This window comes from Tamandua tetradactyla, chromosome X, assembly GCF_023851605.1.
Source record: "Tamandua tetradactyla isolate mTamTet1 chromosome X, mTamTet1.pri, whole genome shotgun sequence".
Lineage (NCBI taxonomy): Eukaryota > Metazoa > Chordata > Mammalia > Pilosa > Myrmecophagidae > Tamandua > Tamandua tetradactyla.
In genome coordinates, this window is record NC_135353.1 from 99,294,910 (window position 1) to 99,317,550 (window position 22,641).

At 47.2% G+C, this 22,641-nt stretch overlaps 2 protein-coding genes across 4 annotated transcripts in view; one reads left to right on the forward strand and one right to left on the reverse strand.

Annotated features, from left to right (window-relative positions):
- The window catches only part of NHSL2 (NHS like 2), a 76,939-nt gene that overhangs the window by 11,369 nt on the left and 42,929 nt on the right, over positions 1 to 22,641 (reverse strand). Inside the window, exons 2-6 of one of the 3 annotated variants that reach the window (XM_077145430.1) lie at positions 9,639 to 9,794; positions 6,661 to 6,788; positions 6,179 to 6,374; positions 4,215 to 4,346; positions 714 to 3,041 (exon numbers count right to left, since the gene is read on the reverse strand). In XM_077145430.1, coding sequence (XP_077001545.1) covers positions 714 to 3,041; positions 4,215 to 4,346; positions 6,179 to 6,374; positions 6,661 to 6,788; positions 9,639 to 9,794 — 2,940 coding nt within the window. The remainder of the gene's footprint in view (positions 1 to 713; positions 3,042 to 4,214; positions 4,347 to 6,178; positions 6,375 to 6,660; positions 6,789 to 9,638; positions 9,795 to 22,641) is intronic. The other 2 variants (XM_077145432.1, XM_077145433.1) reach the window with 2 other exon arrangements.
- RTL5 (retrotransposon Gag like 5) lies at positions 10,236 to 11,887 on the forward strand. Its single transcript, XM_077146838.1, is given in 2 exon segments — positions 10,236 to 10,935; positions 10,938 to 11,887. Coding segments are annotated over 2 exon segments (1,650 nt in total).

Below are 22,641 nucleotides of genomic sequence, written 5' to 3' on the forward strand. Positions count from 1 at the left end.
TACCTCTGGGTCAGTCCTGATCCCAAGGGCAGTGGGTTGAACTGCTTCTCCTCAAAAGATGTGTTCAAGGCCTAATCCTCTGGGGTACCTGTGAATGTGACCTTATTTAGAAATAGAATCTTTGCGACATAATTAAGTGGAGGTCAAACTGATTAAGGTGGGCCCTAAATCTAGTGACTGGTGTCTCTATAAAGAGAAAGAAGAGGGAGATTTGGATACAGAGGCACAGACACTAAGAGGGAAGAATGTCACGTGAAGATGGAGGCAAAGATTGGTGTAATGGGTCTCTAAGCTAAGGATTGCCACAGATTGCTGGTCCCCACCAGAAGCTAGGAAGAGACAAGGAAGAATGTTTCCAAGGGCGTTCAGAGGGAGCATGGCCCTGCCAACATCTTGATTTCAGACTTCCAACCCCTAGAACAATGAGAAAATAAATTGTCATTGTTTTTTAAAAAAATAACAAACAACAACAAAAACAGTTTGTAGTAATTTCATACAACAACCCTAGGAAACTAATATGACAAGCAGTAAGGGAGACCAGTGTTTCCCATTTAGAATAAACTCAACCCTCAAAAGTTGCCCCCTACTGACTCAGTCATCCGGGGATCAGGCTAATTACTTTTGGGCCCTTGGTTCTGTCTCTGGCATTTCATTCTCACCCTCATCTCTCCTGTGATTGAAAAAAGAAAAAAGCCAGCAGACAGTTTACTAACCCTGAGGGCTTGAATCCTTTTCATTGTCAGTCTGTGGAATAGAAGTCATCTTTTTACCAGGTGACTGCAGGTCATTGCTGGTAGGGGGACACTTGGCATCTTCCTCCAACATGATGATGGGGCTGAGAGGCAGCCTTGGTTCTGCCATATGGGCCTCCATTTGAGCTGTGGGTGAGGCGAGAGGCAGGTACAGCACGCTGGGCTTTTTTGGTACAGGAGGTGGAATCTTGCCTTTTTTTTTCTCAGCTTCTTCCTGGCTCTGGAGGCCAATTCTTTCAGGCAGGGCTCTTTCCTTGGGGCACTCATCCTCCATACTTCCCTGGGGAGGCTGCTGTATTCCTGAGAAGAAAGCACCAGCGGAACTGGCAAAAGGCGTGAAAAGAAGCAATGAGGATGCTGCTGACTCCCCTGGGCTTCTGCCATCAGAAAAGCTGGGGGAGTCTGGTTTTTGACCCACCGTGTAGATATCTTGAGGGAGTAGTCTCGTGTGTTGAATTGAGTTCTTGGGGGGCATATCCAAGATAGGGGAAGTTAGAGGGTAGCCCTCAGGGACAGATGGTGGCTTGTGGATCAAGCTTGGAGGCCTTCGGGCCAGTGGCGGCTTCTCAGCTATAGGAGGCTTCATCTTTCTTTCAGGCAAGGCGAAGACTTCTGCTCCATGTACCTCAGCACAGTCAGGACTCTCAATGTCATCTTCTGGCTCAGACTTGCTGACTGACCTCAGGCGAACAGAACGTAGGTCAGACTGAGTAACCATGGGCATGATTGGCTGGTTGGGACTACTTTTCTGGACCAGTTTGGCCCCAAAATTTGTATCTGAGTGATGCCGGCTCACCTTGGGTTTGCTTCGGATGGAGATGCTCATTCCAGACAGATCCAGGTTAGTTGAAGAAGTCATTGGTAGGTCAAATGATAGGCGTGATTTGGAACTTCTTTCCATTGGTGATGTTGGGGGCAGTGATGACTTCCTCTCAGGTACCACTGGACGTACTCGGACACTGTTGCTTGGATGGGGTAAGTGGCCTAGGGTCAAGGACATGGAGACAGTGGGTGTTGGTGTCTCTGACTGGCTGGAGTATCCACTGGAGGGTGACATCAGTCCAGTGGGTCTTCCTGGGGAGGATACCTCTCTGGCCTCCACCTCAATGGAGAGTTGTGAAGGTGTAGTGGCTCTGGAGGTAGAAGGGGAAGCAAGAGACTCTGAGCTTCCCTGGACTTGGGTACACTCAATAACTGTGGTGCCTGTGGCAGTGCTGGAGCTGGACAAGGATTGGTAGGTGTCACCAGACTTCCAGTCAGCAAGATACCAGTGGTGCGAGAATTGTGCACCTTCTGGATCTTTGAGGGTTGGCACAGTTGGGTCACTCGGACCATCTGGGAGGGACAAGTGGTGTCCTTGGTGTTCCAAGGAGAGACAAAGGCTCCTGGGCCTCTGGTCCTTGAGTAATGCTGATCCACCTTCTGGCAGGAGGACTGGCTCTTCTTTGACCAGTGAGACACTGCGCATTGGTGGAGAAGGCTTCTTTTTGGCCTTCTTGAGTGAGATACTCTTAGACCTCTGCCTTCTGTTATGGGCCTCCTGATCAGCACTAAGGGAGGCAATGTTGTCAGCACTGTTACTGCCTTCAGAACTTGTACTGGCATGAGGCAGGGCACAGGCTTCACTGGACTTCTTCTCCTCGTCGTACTCCACATCTATGGTGCCTGAGTCTGTGGGCACAGACAGCGACCGCTCCCGGAATCTGTTGGCCCCGCTTGGGCCTTTCTCCAGCCTCAAGGTACCAGTGGTCAGAAGGCCAATCTTGATGGCTCTTTCTGGTATTTGCCTTCGTTGAACAAGGTGCTCAGAGTAACCAGCTAACCCACTGCATCCTGCGGGGTCATCACGAGCAACAAAGAGGGTAGCGGCGTCCTTAGGAACCAGAGGTGGGAATGTGTTGAGAGAGACCCAAGCATTTCCAGAGGAAGGGGCTTTCCCATTCTCATTGACTTGATTGCTCTGGCTGGCAGCACTTGGAGTCATGTAAGTAAAAGCATCTCCTTTCCAGGAAGTAGAGAAGGTAGATTCTGTTGGTCCATTGCAAGAATTGGGGGCACTGTACACCACTGCCATGTTCTCCATGCCAGGAGGGTTTGTGCCAATACGTGCCTGGTGAGTTTCTTCCAGATCAGTAGAAGGATTTCTCAGTATGGGCAAGGCGAGATTAGAGGACCACGTTTCCTGTCCAACTGCAACTCTTCCATGAACACCTTCTGGAACTGAATGACTGGGCCTGATATTTGAAGTGGTAAAGAGGGCCACGTTGCCTGCTGGGCTGTTGCTATGACCTGACGGAGGTAAACACAGAATGTTAGTGGTGCCATAGGGGATCCCCCAAAAGCTGTCTAGAGATGAGAGTCCCAAGTTTTTGCAAAGAAGCATTCACGAACAGCTTGGTCAGAATTTCCTTGGTTCTTCTTTTCCAGAGATGAGGATGCTGGGGATGTTGGGGCCTTTCTCATTATCATACAATAAGTCAGTGACAGATTGGGAGTGGGGGCTTGAACTATCCAGATTGTTGCCAAAGTTTTTTGAGCCGTAATTATTCCTTTTAGGACTCAAGTGTCATATGAGACGACCTTTCACCCCAGGCTCATGAAATCATCACAGACCTCTGCTTTCCCCTCTCCTGAGAGTAGACCAGAGGCTTTCAAACTGATGGAAGACAACACTGTGTCACTTTCAGTCCCAGTGACGGATTTGAAGTATGCCAAGCCTGGAAAGCTAAGGGTCTGGTTGCACTTTCGGTACATGTCACTTTTTAGCTTGGCAACAAAGGAGACTCAGAATAGCCTAGAGCTGTGAGGAAACAGTTCAGATAATTCAAAAGCCCCAGAGGTTTCCTTATATGCACATCAATTTTTATTATTATTGCTACCACTACTACTAATGACTACTCTGATAATTGATACTAACAACCACCACTTGTCGACCACCTACTATGTACCAGGGAAAGTAGGCAAATTACACAAAGTAACACTAGTTCTTCCAACAGTTCCACTGGGTGAGTTTCATTACCCCCACCTTATAGCTGGGAAGACCCGTAGGCTCAGAAAGCTAAGGCCTTAGTGAGTAAGTGTGGGGCCAGGATTCACATCCATTTCTCTCTGGTTTGAGCTCTTTGGACAGCATTTTTCATACGATAGTAATAGTTCTGTTGAGATGGTGGTTTTAGAGATGAATCTCCCTTTATCTAGTCACCTAATTTGGATCTATATTGTTATATTCCATTTATAATGGGAAACAATAAAATAATGAATTTATTAGTCCGGGAGACCTGTTCCCCATATTCAGTTGCTGCCTTTGATGAAGGACCTTTTATTATCCTTAATTACCACATCGGAAAGCTCCCTTTCTCTGAATTATCCCTGTTCCCCATCATGACAATACCACCAGGTTGTCAAGACGGGTGGGAATGAGCAAGGGGAAGGGTCTGTGGGACAGGCTGTGGTTGGGATCACCTTGGTCTCGCTGGGAAAAGTTAGAGAATCCAATTATGGTCCGCCTCCGCCTCAGGGTGGACTTGGGGTTCACGGCCGTCTCCGTGTTAAACAACGAGTGTCGCAAACTTGCGTGTTTATCAAACTGCTGCCCTGTAGCCAAAATAAAGACACTTGGGTACATCCTGGTTTCCGTTCAAAGTTCAGTGGAAATTGGCCTGAGGTAAAGAGGTGGGATGATGACAGTAGCAATGAGCGTGAATAGGTGAATAGCGGTTAAGCAGGTGGTACTTCTTTTCCATCCATCCCATTTTGGCCCTGGGCACCCACAGCCCCAAGGCACACAGGTTGGATTTCATGCGCCCCACACCAGAAGTTTTCCAGCCTGGCTGCATATTGATAATGATTAACTGGAAAGGTCTTGAAACTCCAATACCTGGACCCCACCCTAGAATATCTGAATTTACTGGGCCCAGGTATAAGTTTTTTCTGAAGATTTTCAGGGGATTCAGATGTACAGCCTGAGGTGAGAACCACTGGGCAGAGTGACAGGTTGAGCTGAGATGTTGCTTGATTGCAATCTTTTCTCAGAGAAATTATTTATATAGGCCTGGTTAAGACTGTGTCTCCAAGAAGCTGTCCCGCTGCCCCCCAACATCCAGGAAGTAAACTGATAAGACTGTCCTACAGCTACCTGATCACATTTTATCAAAGTTTGCCACTGTGTGTATTTCTCTTACAGCATTGGGTCAGTCTTTGGCTCCTGTGAATTTGAAGGGGTACAGCCAGAAAGGGAGAAGCAGAACAGTGGAGTGAGGTATGCTGTTCCTCTCACTGTCTTTCCTTCATCTGCGGGCTAACTCTACCCTACCCTCTCAGTCACGTGTGACATAGGTTCACGCACATCCCAGCAAGTGGCCCAGTGGGCAAAACCCAGGGAAAGCCTTATCTTATCAAGAATATGATAGAAGATCAGAAACAAAGCTCCAAACATCACTTTGTGAGTCTCTCCTCCTCAGTCCTTACTCTTTATTGCTGCATTTCCCTAGGCTGTGTATGTCCCACCTTAGATTTCCTAAGATGCTGTCCTTGGATGGCCCCATATTCACAGAGTGTCACCACATGTGGGCGTGCCTGTTCTCCTTGTCTTCACCAACTTTTTCCAGCACACCAGGGTCTGGAGCTGGCTTACAGAGTCCCTCTGGTCCCCTTGGGTTACGGAGGTCTTGATTTCATCAGGCTGCTAGCCCTATTTCCTTCTGAAATGACAGACCTTCCTTCTCTGGTTCTACTTACAGCTTATGGAGTGTGGAGCATGAATTAATAACGGGCATGGTATAGTGTGCCATGTGTCCCCAAAGTCACAGCAAGCCAGGCTATATATACAGTATTTCCCCCACTCTCATAGGAAGGTGGTACTGGGTCCCTTTTTGATCCCTCCCTCCACTCCATACCCACCACTTCTTGGCATTTCCCTTCTTGAAAAATTCAAACAAGTTGAGGAGCCCACCTCATTAGAAGACCTAGTGTCCACTTAGAGTGACACAAGGCCTTTGGTCTGTGCCCTGGGTATGATCCTCCCCCTTTTACCACATTTCTCCAACTTCCATCTCCTGTACCCCAAACCAGGCTTTTGGCACAACAAGTTTTCTGTCCCCAAACCAAAGATAATTCATGAACTCCAAGTTTCCATGTATTCTCCAGAAAGCACACAGATTGACAAAGTTTTGGAGTTTTCTGCTAAGAACAATTTTCTTTGCTATCAAGTGGTGTCAGTTAGCATGACAGTGCCAGTAGGGAGTGAAGAAACAGCAGCCAGAACTCCCTCTTCTGCATGCCTTGTTCCCTGGTGACAGCCATGACGATGACAGTACAGGGTGGACCAGCAGCAAAGAAAGCCTCGCTCCCTCCCCCAGTGCATTCGAAAAGGATGATGTGTAAGTTGGTAGGAGGAAAGCAAACAGAGGTGGTGCAAGCAACTCTACCAGTGATGTTGATGGGCACAATGTCAGACTGTGTGGAGCAAGGCTGAGGCCACCGCTTCTCCTCTAGGATGGACAGAGGGAAGGGGCTACTCCAGGTGGTTGGCTTGTCGGCTGTGGTAGACAGGCTCAGGGAGGCCTCAGGGGCCCTCACACCCTGGGTTGTGGTCTTATCCTCGCTCAGCTGGAGTTTTGTAGGCTGTTGGGAAAGAAGGTGATGGAGAGGGTGTGCTCCCGACTGGAGATGAGCCAGTGCCCACAGGACGGCTGTTTTGGCAGGGTAGTTGGAGGCTTCTTTTGGGAAGAAAACGTAGGCAGCTGCCAGGCCAGGTACCTGCCTGATGGGGCCTCTGGGTCGCTCTGCTGGTGAGCGGAGGTGAGCAGCAGCTTCCAGTGAGTAATGTAAGTAGCTGGTGGTCCCCTGTCAATGGGTGCAGGGCGAGTTCTGCACACTGGTTCTCCCAGGTGGGGAAGAGGCAACTCACCATCAGTACAAACTCCAGACGCCTGGCAGACTGGGGCCTTGGGCTGGGTGTGGGCTCAGGGGCCTCATCAGAAGAGCGGAAGGTCTGCCCCGGAAGTCTGGCCTCCGAGTGCTGTTCCTCATATTCTTCTGAAAAAATAGCACAGTGGATATATACTCTAAGGGGCTATGGCCAAGCACTGGGCTAGGGAAGGACCAGGAGCCAGGGCTCCTGCTTTAGCTGCCAGGCCTGATTTTCAGTGTTTCTTAAGTTATTTCCTGGTGTCTGAGCCTCTGGATTCTGAAATGGAAAAATGCCCTCTTCCTGGGGCTATGAGGGCTGAAGAGAAAAGAAAGCCAATAAATTCGAACTTGTTGGTTCAGGCGCCAAGCCCCTGCCTCAATGGCTCCCACTTCAACTGCTCAATGGGAAAAAAGGTTCTGGGTGTAGACACCTTCTGTTACTTTTTAATGACAAGTTTCTGTCTTTGAAGCCCCGTAGCTCTTTGGGTGTTGGCAACACTACCAGGGATATGGCCTGTGTAAAACAAGATGAAATTTGCATTTGGAAGTCCAATCTGGAATTCTTGAGCCTTTGTTGGCCTGATTTCCTGCACCATTAGCCCCACTTTGAGTGGGGTCAGTTCTAGGAGGGCAACCTCTGAAGAGAAGGAAGAAGGAGGGAGTGGCAGAGAAGGAAGGAGAAATTCAAGGGCATTGCCAGGAAATACGATAAGTGCAATAAGAGCTGAATGGGTTTGACTTGAGTGATGAATTAAATGAGTAAATGAAGAGAGCAAGAGTGGAGCTAGGAATGAACAGGCATGGCTCTATTTACATTGGAACACAGACTCTTACACTCTTAGAAACTCAGGCTTAGGAAGGGCCTTAAAGGTTCTCTGGTCCAACACTCCATTCTGTGCTTCAACTCCCTTCTCAGCAGCCTTTCCAGGTTCAGCCTCTTTACACACACCTCAAGTGATAAGGAGCTCCCACCTTCCCAAGACAGCTCCGTTCCATCCACAGTCAGTTGGGGGTGTCAGGTAGATCAGGAAGATTGTCTTTATATTGAGATGAAATCTGCCTCCCTCAGTTTTTCCACCCACTTAGTTTTGCCTTTGGTGGCTACATAGAACACACTGACTAGCTGTTGTTGTTTCTTTTTTTTCTTTCTGTATGGTAGCTACTTTGTTACTTGAACACAAAGCTCATAGTATCCCTTGTAATCTTGCTTCTATAATGTCATCAATGAAGCCCTGGCAGGGAGGTGGGGGTTATGGCTGTAGCCCATTGGGTGTTCCATCTGCAGTTTTCAATTCTCTATATGAGCTAACCTCTGTTGGCATGGATAAATGAAAGCTGATGAGACCTCTTTTCACATTTAACATTCACTTGACAAATATTTACTGAACACCTCTTGGGGACCCAGGTCTGTACTAGGTGCTTCTGGAAACCAAGGGTGTTAAGAGATGTGTCTTTCCATTGAGAAACTCAGTCTGATTAAGTGAAAAAAATACATACTCAGGATGAGTAGATGAATGAATACATGAAAGAAAAAGAAGTTCAGGACAGAATTCTTCTTGAACTGGATGGCACAAAGTGCCTCATATGGGTTATTACGGAGGGAATGCAAAATGCAGATTTAGTGCCAAAGGGGTAGGACTTTGAAGAAAGCATAACAGTTGGATGGAGAGGAGGAAGGAAGGGCTCACCTAGGCTTGAAAAAGAGACCTGAAATGGACAGTGAGAGCCTGGAGAGTGCATTGAGCTTATAAACTAGGTTTCATTTTTCATTTTTAAAATTGAGCTCTAACTTATATACAGTAAAATGCACAACTCATAATTGTGCAGTTCTGTGAAATTTTACGTATGCATACCACCTTGTAACCTCCACTTGGGTACCTGTAGCACCCCAGTAGTTTCCCTAGAAGTGCTGAGTTTTAATCCCTTTGCCTCTTATATTGGAGATATCCCTTCTTGTCAATGTATATTTGATTTTAAATATTGTGAGGTCCTAGCAGGAACCCCATTATGTTTTATTTTATATTAACTTTAATACTGTGCCTAGCTCAGCCCCATGTTCCAAAGGTCATGCTGTGGGTATTGGTGTTGCTTGTCAGGGTCTCTCAAAGCATCAAGATACTCTTGCTAAGCGGCTTATGTACATTCGAACATCAATCCTTTCAAAACCGAGCCTGTGGGGAATTATAATTCCCATTTTAAAGATGATTAATTAATCTGATGCTCAGAGTTTGGATAATCTGCATCATGTCACACAGCTACTTTGGTGTCAGATTTGAATTATATTGTAGTTATGTCTGGTTCCAAAGTCTGGGTTTTCTCCCTTCTGCCTGCCAGTGCAGTCTGGCTACTTGGACAATGTGACTGGAGCTGTTCTCCAGAGAGTATGGCGCCAGCTTTGTGCACAAGGTGCTCACAGGTGTACTCCAAAGACACCGGTCTTGGGAATCGAGGAGGAGGTGAACTCTCAATGCTGTGTATTGGGGTGACTTTGGTGAGGCAGTAGCCACCCAGGAGGCATGTAGAAAAGGTTTCTGCAAGAGCAGTGAGTGAAGTCCAGAGTGAGAGACCCTGCAAATGCCTCTTTTGTCTTCTGGTGCCAGGGTTCCAAAGATATGGGCGACCTGACTAGAGGAGGGCTGGAGGGTTTGGGGGCCCACGTTTGTGGGAGCATCCCACTCAGCTTCTTTGAGAATGGCTTGACCCACTGCCCTGTCTGAGCTTTTGTCCTTTGAAAAGGGGGTGGGGGTGGGGGAGGAACAGCGGAAATAGAGCCTTTTAGAGTTATTCGTTTGGAAGCTGAAAGATGGAAAATGTGAAGTTTTCTTTCTTTCTTTCCTTTCTTCCCCCCAATATGCTTTCAATTGTTTCCCCTCTCCTTTTCTCTTGCTTGTCCCAGTCCTCTTTCTTGGCCTCCCTCCTGCCGCAGCGCATCTGGCCTCCGGGCTCCGGCCGCAGCACCCCCTTCCCTCTCAGTACCTTGCAACAGGCTCTGAAGATTGAGCTGCGCCTCGCGAAGCAGCTCCTCTACACTTGGGGGCCTGCCCGGGGAGAGGAACACGTTCTCTGGCTGTCGCCATGACGACCTCGAGTGGGCAGTCGCTGTCGCATTTTCCCGACCCGAGTTAGCTGCAGCTAGGGAAGGAGAGAGTGAGTGAGAGGCGCCGCGAGTGGGGGAGCGGTGCGCCGCGGCCAGTAGGCGCCCGCGGTTCTGCAAGGCCCGCCCCTGCCCGGTGGAGGGGGAGCGCGGGATTGCGCTTAAAAAACGGGAAATCGCTACTCACAAGGTTTCTGTTTTTCCTCGACAGATTCCGCCGCATCCCGCTCGCTCCCGCTCTGGTCTCTGTCTCCACCCCCGCCTCAACCGCTGCACCGCTCCTCCGGGCCCCGCAGCCACCCGCCCTCTCCCGCCTCTGCGGCGAGGTAACGCGCCCCGGGCGGAGCCGCGGGCCCTCCTGGTGCGTGTGGCCCGGCCTCACGGCCTTCGCGCGCGGGGGTGGCCGCAATTTCGACTCCCTCTCGCGGACCCTAGCTTTTCCTCCCGGAGCCCTGGGGAATTTGAGCTGGCTCTTCAAGATGTCCGAGGCTGCAGGAAATCTCAGTAGCCTCCACATGGCGAATGTGGCCCTGCGAGAAGAATTAAAGGCCCCCAGTGGGGCGAATGCCAATTTGGGCCTCCAGCTCGGAAGAGCCCTGGCCGAGGTGAACTCCTTGCGGGGCAATGTCTCGAGCTACATCCGCTGGCCGCTGCCCATAGTGCCGGTCCTCACCGAGGAGAACTTTGAGTTCCCGCTCAGCGAGATAGACGCCGTTCCCGAGGGAGAGCCGCCCTTCTTGTTCCGGCCTCCGCCCGGCAGAGAGCCCGAGTATACCACAGATGAACTGGTGATTAGCGGGATCCAGGATTGCCTCACCCCGCACGGGCCCATCGACCCTCCTCTGCTGCCCATCCCTCCCCCGCCGGCGCTGCCACCCTCCCCGTACAAGGATCCGCTTCTGCAGCCCCCTCTGCCCCCTCTGGAGCGGCCCGAGATAGAGCCCTTTGCAGGCGACCCAATCTGCCTGGCCGAGTTCCTGATGCAGTTAGAGACCTTCATAGCCAACCGCGAGGATCATTTCCCCAGGGGCGCTGTGCCGGTGGCCTTCCTGATCTCCTTTTTGTCAGGCGAAGCCAAGGATTGGGCCATCTCAATCACCCTGGAAGGAAGCCCTCTGCATGCCAACTTCCCGCGCTTCCTGGATGAAATTCGTAAGAAATTCTGTGGCCCTATCCCTCCACTGTGGCCAAGAAGGCCATCCGCCAGCTCAAGCAGAGAGACTGTACCATTGGCAGCTATGCAGATGCTTTTCAGTTCCTGGCCAAGTTCTTGCCCTGGGATGACTGCCGCCTCCAACACAAATATCTCAAAGGCCTGTCAGACTTTTTCCAGGTGGAGCTGTTATGGTCACCTGAGATGGCCCACCTGGACGAGCTGATTCTTGAATGTGTGGAGATTGAGAGAAAAGCGCGTGTTCCCAAGCCAACCCCACTTCCACACCCTGGGGTGCACGATATCTTCTTCCCTTTTGCTGTGGGCCCCAGCGATGATGAAAGTGAAGATGAAGAGTACCACAGTGAGGAGGAAGATGAAAAGGCATGCAGGCACAGGCTTTACCTGATGGACCAGCACAGATGCAAGATGAGGAAGAAGGAGGAGGAGATGAGGAAGAAAGAGGAAGAGGAGGAGGAGATGAAGCAGAAGAACATGAAGAAGAATGAGGATGAAGATGAGAATAAGAAGGAGAAAAAAGATGAAGATGAGGATGAGAGCCAAGAATCAGAAGAGAAGCCAGAGCAGGAGCCAAAGATGGAGGAGGCTCACTGCGAGGTCCAGGAAGAGACCCTAGATGAGGGCCAAGATGATGACCTAGATGAACTGATGGAGATGGAGGAGCCCATTGTCCATACCTCATCCCAGACTTCTGGCTCCACAAGTGGTAACCACGTTGAAAACTTCCGAGGTGCATCACCTCCCATAATTCAACCTGGCAGGCTGTGGAGCCATAATCGGATCCCACTTCTGGAGGGCCTCCCGGGTACCAATTCACCATTCTACAGTTCACCACCACTGATTCGCCATACGGGTCGCTTGGGGCAATGCCAAATTAGAAGACGCCCTGCAGTGCTTTTCCGACTCACTCCGAGATTGAGTGGGCACTGAGCTGCTCGTGGCCGAATTCGTGTGTGAGTGCTGGGGCTAGATGGCTGTCTAGAACACAAGCTTCTACTTCATTGGCCACCCATGCTGTTGCTGCCACACCTGCCCTATCTGCTGTGCCTAAGACAGTGCTTAAGGGAGCTCCAGACCTGCAGAACCCAAAGACATACACAACAGAAGACCTACAGAACTCCAGATCATCTCGCAGCCATGACCCAGGAGTGACATGTGCCAAACCAAGGCCACCTGGGGAAAGGAAGACTCAGCGCTAGCTGTCCTTTTGGCGTGTGCTCTGCTCAGTCCTGCCACAAGCCAGAGAGCAGGTTTCTGGGTCTGTTCCCCTAACTGAATTGGTTACCCTCTTGTATTTCACCTCTAGGTGTTCTTAACCCTCCCCTCTCATGCATTTATTCACCCTGTGTTCTAGGATTGTACCCTCTGACTGGCTCACCAGGACTTCATCCAATGCCTCACTGATCTACCCCAGTGATCTAAAGGACAGGTTACACTGAACGCCTAAAGTCACCAAGATCACTTACTAGATATAATCCACCAAGCATGATAGTATTAAGAAATATACAACGAAGCCTACACTTGTCTTGGGCCACATCTCTAGCAGACGGGCCTCGAAGAAGACCCAAGTGAGAGTGTGTAAAACCACATGTCAAATGGACAGCTCGCTTGAGATTTGTCCTTAGCTGACTGTGGAACCTGGTTCCACTTCTGGCACTTGAATTTACCCTCCTACAGACTCCTGTATCACTGCCCTTTGGACCAGATTGCCAAATCCGGGGCCCTCTACTCTCACCTATGTGAGAGTACTGGACATCTCTGGTTGACACAGACCCACTTTGCAGACTCTATCTCTTTCCTTGTAATTGCCTAAGGGTAGTCAGTCACGTGGGGGAGGAAGAGAAGGAAAAAGAAGAAGCAACAGCTCAGTTATACATGATAAGGAGTGACTGCCTCCTTAGGAATCCTGGTGTCCTCCCCAAGCCAGGCCTTGGACAGCAGCCCCCAGCCAGAGGTCTTCGCAAAAGACTTTCCATCACTGGGGTTCCAGAGGAGGTCTACCTGGCCTTTCCTTCTTGGACAGCCAAAGAAATCAAGGGCCTAAGACTTCTTGGACAGCCAAAGAAATCAAGGGCCTAAGACCAGCTCTTTAACTTGACCTTCAACAGAAAGGATCCCTGAATTCTGAGAGGAGAGAGGAAGGTTCACTCTGCAGAGATTGCACCCACTGCAGCTTTGCTGCCTGGACAACTTCGTGTTTATCATACAGGGATCAAAAGACCTTTTGCTGTGTTTCGATTAGACAGCGAGGCTTAAGAAGGTGACTGCTTACAATGAACTCTTGGGACTTTTGGGTACAAATGTAGGTGCCCTTATAAAGAGAACTGCTGCTTACCTGGGGTCCAGAAAATACTGTTTTGCAGTGAAAAATACATACTTTCTGTGTCAGCTTTAGCCACAAAATGCCAGCTCAATCCACTGCTGGCCTGAACTGTCCTTCTATACTAAGCTTTCAGCATAGTGCCTGGCACCTGGGCAACTGCAGCCAAAGTGTCTGTGGCCAGATAGAAGAAAACAGAGTAAATTATTCCTGTGCTCCTTCCTAGAGTCTGACAGATAACCTTAGACCAACCTTAGGATTCTGAGCCTGGAGGCAAGAGGAAGGAGCTGAAGGAAGAAGAGCCACAGAAAACGGCAGTCCAATGGCTGGTTTCTGGTGAGGTCTCTTCATGGGTGGGAGTTAAGAAGCCCTTTCACTTATCACACATTTCTCAGCCTAGTGGGTATGTGTGTCAGTGAAGTTGGGTTCCCATTGCTACCTTTTCCTCTCTGAAGATAAAAGTAACACATCTGATCAAATGGGGGAAAAGAAGTATAATTAATAAAGTATCAGTGGCAGAGAGAGTTCAAATAAAGTCTAGAGGCTACTCTGGAAGTTGCTCTTACACAAGCTTCAGGTAGATCTTGCTACCTGCCAACCTCCAACCAGGACCATTCCAGCCAGTCTTGAAGAACACCTAGGACAATTTATAAGACTCCACAAGGGTTCCAGGCACTAGAGTAACTTGTCAGAAACCTACAACCTCCTGTTGGTTCCCTGGTCCAGATAAGTCCTGAAACCTAGCCCAGTCAGGGTAGGTCGGTAGGGAGGGCTCTTCCATTTTTGGACACTAGGTGGTGCTATGGGACCCAGTGAGCTAGCTAGTGAATTTTTTTTTTTAAGACTCTAATCCCTAGAGCAGCCCCTGCAGAGGCCCTCCCAGTATGACCTCACCGCCCTTCAGACCGTGAGGGTCAGAAGAAATTGAATCCCAGTTCTGGGATTTGCTCAAGTTTTCTCAGCAATGATTTGTAATGTTTTCCCCCTTGGGGAAACATGAGGGAACACTTATTTAACCCCTGCTAGGGACCAAAGGTTGTACCAAGCACTTCAGGCACCTTCATTATCTCATTTCATCCTGATAATAATCCCGGGAGGCGGGCACTATTCCTACCCTCATCTTTCAGATTAGGAAAGGGAGGCTCGGAGAGGAGAAGTGACTGGCCCAAGGATCACGGCTTGTAAGTGGCTCTTTCACAGCCAAGCAGCTCCCCATTAGTCAGCTCCAGGACACTTAGCCCCTCTCTGCTTCTACTCTACTGGCCCTACTCTTACAGGCCAGGCTCCCTTTCTCGTTCTGTTTTGTCCTTCTCCCCTTTGCCCAGCTTACAGTGGAGAAACAAACTCCCATTTCAGAGGCAGGTTTGCTTCGCCTCTTTAAGGGAAAGGGAGGGAGGGAGGGAGGGAGGAAACCAGTGTGTTTCTGATTATGTGTTCACCAACATCATCTCATTTCATTGCCACAACAATTCAATGAGGAAGGTAACGATGTCTCCTTTTAGAGCAGAGGGACCCGAATCTCAGCAATATTGGGCTCCACAGGGATTTCCCGGCCTTTCTGGCTCTCAAATCCATACTCTCTCAATTCCAATATTTCATGTTGTCTCCTAGGAAGGCCCCCTGACAAGTGCAGGCCTGAAACTGACTGGATTCTAGATCTTTTCCAAAGCAACCAGGGGCACTATCTCTGGAGGCTCTGAGACAAGCAGTCAGGTGACAGTTCTGCCCTGCAGAGTAAGGTGAGCCAGTGGCAGTGCTGAGTATGTGGCTGAATGTCCCTTCTGGGGAGGGACAAGATTACAGGGCCATGGCTGCATCAGTGAGAACTGGGGTTACAGATTATGCTTTAGGGTGTTAGATAAGGTCTCCAGCAACTCTGGGATTTCTTGTGACAGGTAGGGAGAGGTGAGCCTAGGTTGTATAATGGCCAATTAGAGCAGGTGGTAGAAAGTAGGACAAAAATAGGGGTCAGCCTTCCCCCAACATTGCAGCTGGAAGCCCTGTGGGTATAGGGAAGAGCCCTGGATTCCAATCCAGCTCTGCCATTGACTGGATTTGGGAACTTGGGAGAGTCCCAACCCTTCGTGGGCCACGGCTTCCTTATCCATCTAGTCACTTTTGGATCCCAGGGCCCAGCACATGGCTTGGTAAGCATAATCTTAACTCTGGTTTGGTACATCAATGAAGAAGAGGGTAAGTAAATGGGCTGCATGGATGGAGACCTAGGGGCAGCCTGCTAAGGACATCTGCAGGTGACATAAATTTCAGAGGACTAGAGGATCCCCTAAATAGATCCTGAAGATAGATGCATAGATAAAATGAGGAGACACACACAAAAAAATCTTCCCAGCCTGGAAGGATGCGCTGAAATTACGTTTACCAGGGGCATAGGTGAGGATCTTGCAGTCAGGTTTAGAAAAATCAACTGCAGAAGCTTGGGTGGGAGAGATGTGGCTAAAGCTTGTGGCAACAAAACAAAACAAAACAAAACCAAAAAAAAAACCCCTGAGAATTTGAGTTGATGCAGACTTGGTAAGAAGAAGCAACCTGACATGGCTGCCAGAAATGCTAATACCTTCTTGAGTTGCTGCAATAGGAGGTGGGAAGGCCTCACCTGGGGACCTGGCTACTGGCTGCCTAACAGGAGGGGACCAGAGTGCACCTTACAGAAGATCTTTTGCATGCGAGAAGTAAGGAAATATCAGAATAAAAGAAAAGAAGGAGAGGAAGAGGAGGAATAGAAGCGGGACAAGAATGATGAAGGACATAAAAACCCTGCTCCTAAGGGATGGAGGGAAGGCAGAGAAAATCTGGCTGCCAATGAAGCATGCCCCACTGTTCTCCTCATTCATTCTATAAGTGAGGAAACCTATGTCTGAGAGATTTAATTATTGCTTCAAGGTCAGTTGGCCATTTGCTGAGTTTAGCTGTGAACTCCAGCCATTTGACACCCAGAACCTGTCCTCTTAACCTTTACCTACCACCTGTGCACATACCCACGAAATCAGAATCTCCAGGAATTTCTATTTCTAAAACAGTCCCTAGACAATTTAAACGCCCAACCCAACCCTGAAAAGAGCTTTAGTAACTAACTAGCCAGGTGACATTTAAGGACTGTTTGGTTTGAGACTTTTCCTTAGAGCTCCCTGGGAGCAAGAACTGTCTTTTTTCTCTTTGCACCCTTGGCCCAGCACAGTGCAAAGAAACATTTGTGGAAGAAATGGATGAGATGAAAGGGTAAACTAACGAAGTACATGACCTTGACCCTAAGTCTGGCAATCTCTTCCTTAGGGATAGGAGGAGGTTGGAATAAGTGATATCTGAGGTTCGGTGCTGGCACATAAAAAGCGGTCAAGGAGCATATGTGTAAAGATCTCCCAGCATGCACCGTGGTCCGTGTGAGCTTCCTCCTTCTGGATACCGAGCCAGATAGCCTTACACTCCCTCTGAGAGAGATGTGCCATAGTTTGGGTGCAGAAGTCAGGCCCTGAGGAACCAGACCCATGGGAGCCTGAACTGGCTCACACAGAGCCTTGGCTTGTCCCCAGTGCACAAGGACAGGCGTTAACAGGGCTGGAGATTATCCCAAATGAGGTGGGGTGGGGGTGGGTGCCACCTCCGGCTAGCACTTCCTGCATCCTGCCCAGACTAGGGAAAGCTCAGCAGGCCACTTCTCCCCAGGGACTCCACAAACACGGAAACATAAAGCCTAGGGTTCTCAGTTGCCCTGGCAACAACAGGGCCTACTTGGGGAAAAAAAAAGTCTCTTAAAGGCTTAGGACGATGGATATTTCCTTTAATAGAGTTCCTTTCCTACCTACCACGCATAGGGGTATAGCTGGGACCCCTGACCTTGGCAACTCTCCTGTGTGGGACAGGGGTGGTGGATGGGGGGGTGGGGGGTGGAGCAGGAAAGAAGCCAGAAAGGGGGGCCCTGACTTGATTCTGCTCTTGTTGCGGCTGTTAATATGAGAAAGAGGCTAGAATGGAAGGGGTTAGCCTGTGATTTCACAGCAATGGCCCCCTGGCTCGAGGAAGGCTTGTCTTACAGGGCCCATACAGAACTGAAATTGAAGGCAAGCGCCCCCAGCAATTACAGCACTGCTTTTCTTCTCACCACTTAGAACGTAGAGATAAGACCTGTTACGGCAGGCCAGAGAGTATCTAGAAGTTCCGGACTTCTTCCCCTTAGTTCTGCCCCTCCTCTTCTCTCACCCAGACTAAGGCTGTAGCCTCCCTGTTAGCGTAACCAGCCTCTAGTCTCTTTCCCTTCTGGTCAACCCACCTTCTGCGAGTCTGTGGGGGAGGGGGTGGAGGGTGGTGGGGAGGGAAAGAATCTCTCTTTTTTTTTTTACAGGGGCAGGCGCCGGGAAACGAACCCAGGTCTCCGGCATGGCAGGCGAGAACTCTATGGCCCGCCTACGAATGTCTCTTGAACACACACATCTGGTCATGTTGCTCCTATAGAAAAATGCTTCAGTGGCTCTCTTTCTATCAGAAGACTTGTGAACTTTATTTTGATATTCTTCACTACGTGGTCATAAACTACCTGTGTTGTCTCATCTGCCCCTACCATTCTTTTTTCCTCTTCCGTTCAGTCCAAACTCCAGATACACTGAATTTCTTCCTTCTCTGCCTTACATACAAGGTCCTTTCATGCCCCTAGGTCTTTGCACACCCTGTTCCGTCTGCCTTAAAAATTAACAAACACTTCAACACACAGTCCTAGGAAAACTGGACACCCACATGCAAAAAGAATGAAGGTGGACCCCTACCTGACACCATATACAAAAATTAACTCAAAATGAATCAAAGACCTAAATACAGGAGTGAAAACTATAAAACTCTTAGAGGAAAGCATGTAAATATCTGCAGGACCTGGATTGGGCAATGTATTATTAAACATTACACCAGAACCACAAAGAACAAAAGAAAAACAAACAATGTTAAAACACTGAATGAAGCTGCATCTGAGCTATAGGTTTTTTGTTTTTTTTTTTACTATTATTATTACTTTTATTTCTTTTCTCTATATTAACATTCTATATCTTTTTCTGTTGTGTTGCTAGTTCTTCTAAACCGATGCAAATGTACTAAGAAATGATGATCATGCATCTATGTGATGATGTTAAGAATTACTGATTGCATATGTAGAATGGTATGATTTCTAAATGTTGGGTTACTTTCTTTTTTCCGTTAATTAATAAAAAAAAAAGAAAAGAAAAACAAACAGATAAACTGAATTTCAACAAAATTAAAAACTTTTGTGCACCCAGGGCATTATCAATTAAGTGAAAAGACAACCTACAGAAAAACAGAAAATATTTGGAAATCATACATCTATCTAATAAGGATTTAATATCCAGGATATAAAAAGAAATCTAACAACCCAACAACAAAAAGACAAAGAACCCAACTAAAAAGTGTGCAAAGGACTTGAATAGACATTTCTCCAAAGAAGACATACAAATGGCCAATAAGCACACGAAAAGACTCAGCATCACTAGTAGTGGTAGTCTGAAGCTGTCATGTACCCCAGAAAAGGCCATGTTTTTAAAATCCATTCCTGTAGGTGCAGACCTGTTGTAGGTGGGAATTTTTGGTTAAGTAATTTCAATGGAGATGTGACACGCCCATTCAAGGTGAGTCTTAATCCTTGTACTGGAGTTCTTTATGAGAGAATAAAACAGAGAAAAGCCCTGGAAAAGTTAAGACAGGACAGAAGCTCAGAGAGGAAGCCACTGAAGCCAGAGGCTGAAAGCAACGTGACCTGGGAGCAAAGGACCAGCAGATGCCAGCCAGTGACTTCCTATGTGACAGAGGAGCCTAACTGGTGTTTGGAGAAGATAAAAGCATGTTGATTCCTTAACTGGGGCATTTTCAAGGCCTTAGAACTGTAAATTTGTAAGCTAATAAATCCCCATTGTAAAAGTCAGCCCATTTCTCGTATATTGCTTTCTAGCTGCTTAGCAAAAAGAAACAGTAGTTGGTAGGCAATTGCAAATCAAAACCACAATGAGATGCCACTTCTACCCACTAGCATGGCTATTATTTTAAAAACAGAAAAAAATAAGTGCAGGCAAGGATGCAGAGATATAGGAACTCTCTTGCATTGTTGGTGGGAATATAAAATAGTGCATCTGCTATGGAAACAGTTTGTTGGTTCCTCAAACAGTTAAACATAGAACTACCACGTGACCTGGCAATCCCACTTCCAGGTATGCACCCAAAAGAATCGAGAGGAGGGTTTTGAACAGATGTCTGAACACCAATGTTCATAGCAGTGTTATTCATAACAGCCTAAAGACAGAAGCAACCCAAAAGTTCATCAGGAGATAAATGGATAAGCAAAATGTGGTATACACACACAAGGGAATATTATTCAGCCCTAAAAAGAGATGATGTTCTGATACATGCCGCTACACGAATGAACCTTGAGGACATCATGTTGAGTGAAATGAGTCAGACACGAAGGGACACACATTGTATGATTCTACTTATAGTAAAAGCTAGAATAGGTGAATGCATAGAAACAGAAAGTAGAATGCAGATGACGGGGGGGGTAGGAGGAATGGGGACAATGCAAAATGGGTGTGGGGTTTCTGTTTGGGGTGATGAGAAAGTTCTGGTAATGGATGGCAGTGAGGGGAACACAGCATTGTGAATGTGATTAATCCTACTGAATGGTATGCTTGGGAGTGTTCGAGATGGGAAAGTTTATGTTGTACATATGTTCTCACAATTTTAAAAAATGCAGCTAAAGAGTCAATGACAGTTAAATGCAATACATGGTCCTAGACTGGACTTAATAATGGAGGAGAAGGACATTACTGGGACATTTGAAAAAATTGGAATAGAGACTGTAAGCTTTATGTCAATGTTAAAGTTCTTGAACTTGATAGCTATACTTAAGGTGGTTACATAATATCCTTGCTTTTAAGAAATTTACATGTAAGTATTATGTGTTCAAGGAACATGATGTATATATACAACATACTCTCAAATGCTTAAAAGATAGATAGATGGATAGATAGAATGATAGAGCAAATGCAGTAAAATGTCAAAATTGGTGTATCTGGGTAACTGGGAGGGGGGTATGCTGCAGTTCTCTGTTTGGGTTTTGTATTACTATCATTATTTTGTTATTATTATTTTTTGCATGGGCCGGTACCAGGAAACAAACCCGAGTCTCCAGCATGGCAGGTGAGAACTCTATCACTGAGCCACTGTGGCCTGCCCTGGGTTTTGTGTTATTTTTACAACTATCTTGTAAGTTTGAAATTATTTCAAAATAAAAAGTTTAAGAAAAACAGTTCACAAACACTCCTGGCCCCTCTCCAAATGGCAATCTTCTCCTTAGATCAAAGACCACTTCCTCTGCAAACTGTCTTCACCACCCAGACAAGTACCTGCCCCTCTGAATTTCCACTCAGGCCTGTCCACCCCACTCCCAACTGTGAGGCTCGAGATCTACTTGGGAGCAGAAAATCCTTGACTCCAAAATGAATTCATTACTGCAAGGTGCTGTGTGTGAGAACATGGATGTATCCCCTTAGCAGATGGCCTTTGGGAGGGGAGTTGGCCTCCTAAGATCTGGCTGAGGGCTGGCTGGTATGCAAAGAGAGCTTGAAACCCCACAGATAAATTTGGAGACATAGGCAGTAAGAATGAGTAGGGGAGAGAAAGCAGGAGCTCGCAGACCTGGTTGTCCATTCCCAGCTGACCATCCAGTCAATGGCCTCCTCTCTCTGGGTGTGGTCACCTCCTCTCTCTGGGTGTGGTCACCTCCTCTAAGCCATGTGGTGGAGCGTGGCCTCCAGAGGGCTTGAAGATTGCATGGGTCTGGCTTTGAACCCTGGCTCTGCAACTTCCTTGCTGCGTGCTCTTGGGTTGTTCACTTCACCTTTCTTAGCCCAGGTTACCCTTTTCTAAAAATAGTGATAATTATAGTATTTACTAAATGAGATCATTGATATGAACCGATAACAATGAAAATAGCTAAGATTGGCGTTTACATGTGCTGAATCACTAAGCACTTTACATTTATCACCTCACTGAATCATCACAGCAACCCCGTAAGGTAGGTAGCATTCTTATTCCCCATTTTGCAGATGAGGAAACTGGACACAGAAAGTTTAACTTGCCCAATGTCACAGCACTATCATGCAAGTACTTTGGAACCCTTCTGGTAAAAGACACAAAGTGCTGTGGATCAGAAATGAGGCCAGTGGAGCAGGAGAGTCCCAAGATTCAGGGCAGGGTATATATTAACCTTTTTTAGGTCATGGACCTCTCTGGCAGCCTGGTGAAACCTCTGGATCCCTTCTCAGAATGTTTCCGGGTGCATAAAATAAAATACATAGAACTATAAAAGAAACCAATCATATTGCAGTAGTTATAAAAATATTTTTTAAAATATTTGCAATCTAATTATATTACTATTTTATTAATGTATGAAATCACAAGATTCAGTGGCGGGTCTACAGTTTAGAAGGTTAGTAGTGGTGATGAGCATAAATGATATTTTGAGATACTTGCAACAACTGAATGTGATTTGAAAATATTTGTGCTTTCTACTAGTGATAAAGTGACAGGTACCGCTAAATGCTATTATGGCCCTTTGCTTACGTTCCTAATTTGAGGAAATTCTAAGTTGCTGTTAGGGGTTAGAGAAAAAAAAAGATTTTCCCATCCAAGATCATAGACCCCCTGAATCTTATGCACACACTCCTTGGAGGTCCATGGAACTCAAGTTAGATACCCTTCCCATAGGGTATCAGAAAAAAATACAATGGCTGCCCTGTCAGCTGCAGGGAGAGGCTGGGGGCTGGCAGAAAGTGTGTGGTTTCTCTTTCAAGAACTGTTTATAGTGCTATTCTTTTTCTCACTGTACTGAACAAATGAATAAAATACATAGTGAATATTCTAGATATATTTACCAAAATTCAAAGAGAAATTACACAATTGTTCACCATAAAGTATGATAGGTGTAGGTTTTTTGTGAAGCCCCTTTCCATATTAATGACGTCCCCAACTACTTCTAGTTTTCTGAGAATTTTTAACATAAATCATAGTTAACTTGTATCAAGTATGTTTTTCTGCATTCATTAACATGACCACATGACTTTTTTCTTACTTAAGGTACTAAGCTGGATTACATTTATTTCAATATTTAGAAAAATGTTCACTCTTGGAAAAAATCCAATTTATTTATTTTTTTTAAAAAAAGAACTGTTTATAGAAATCGTTAAGTCTGGCAGCTCCTTCTTCCTCTTGGTCCTGAGTCAGCAGCTCAGGGTGGGGCTGAGGCTGTTACACATGGTTTGAGTTTCAAGTTCACCACACACCCATCTCTAAGAGTTGATTTATTTCCACTTCCTTGCCAGTGAAA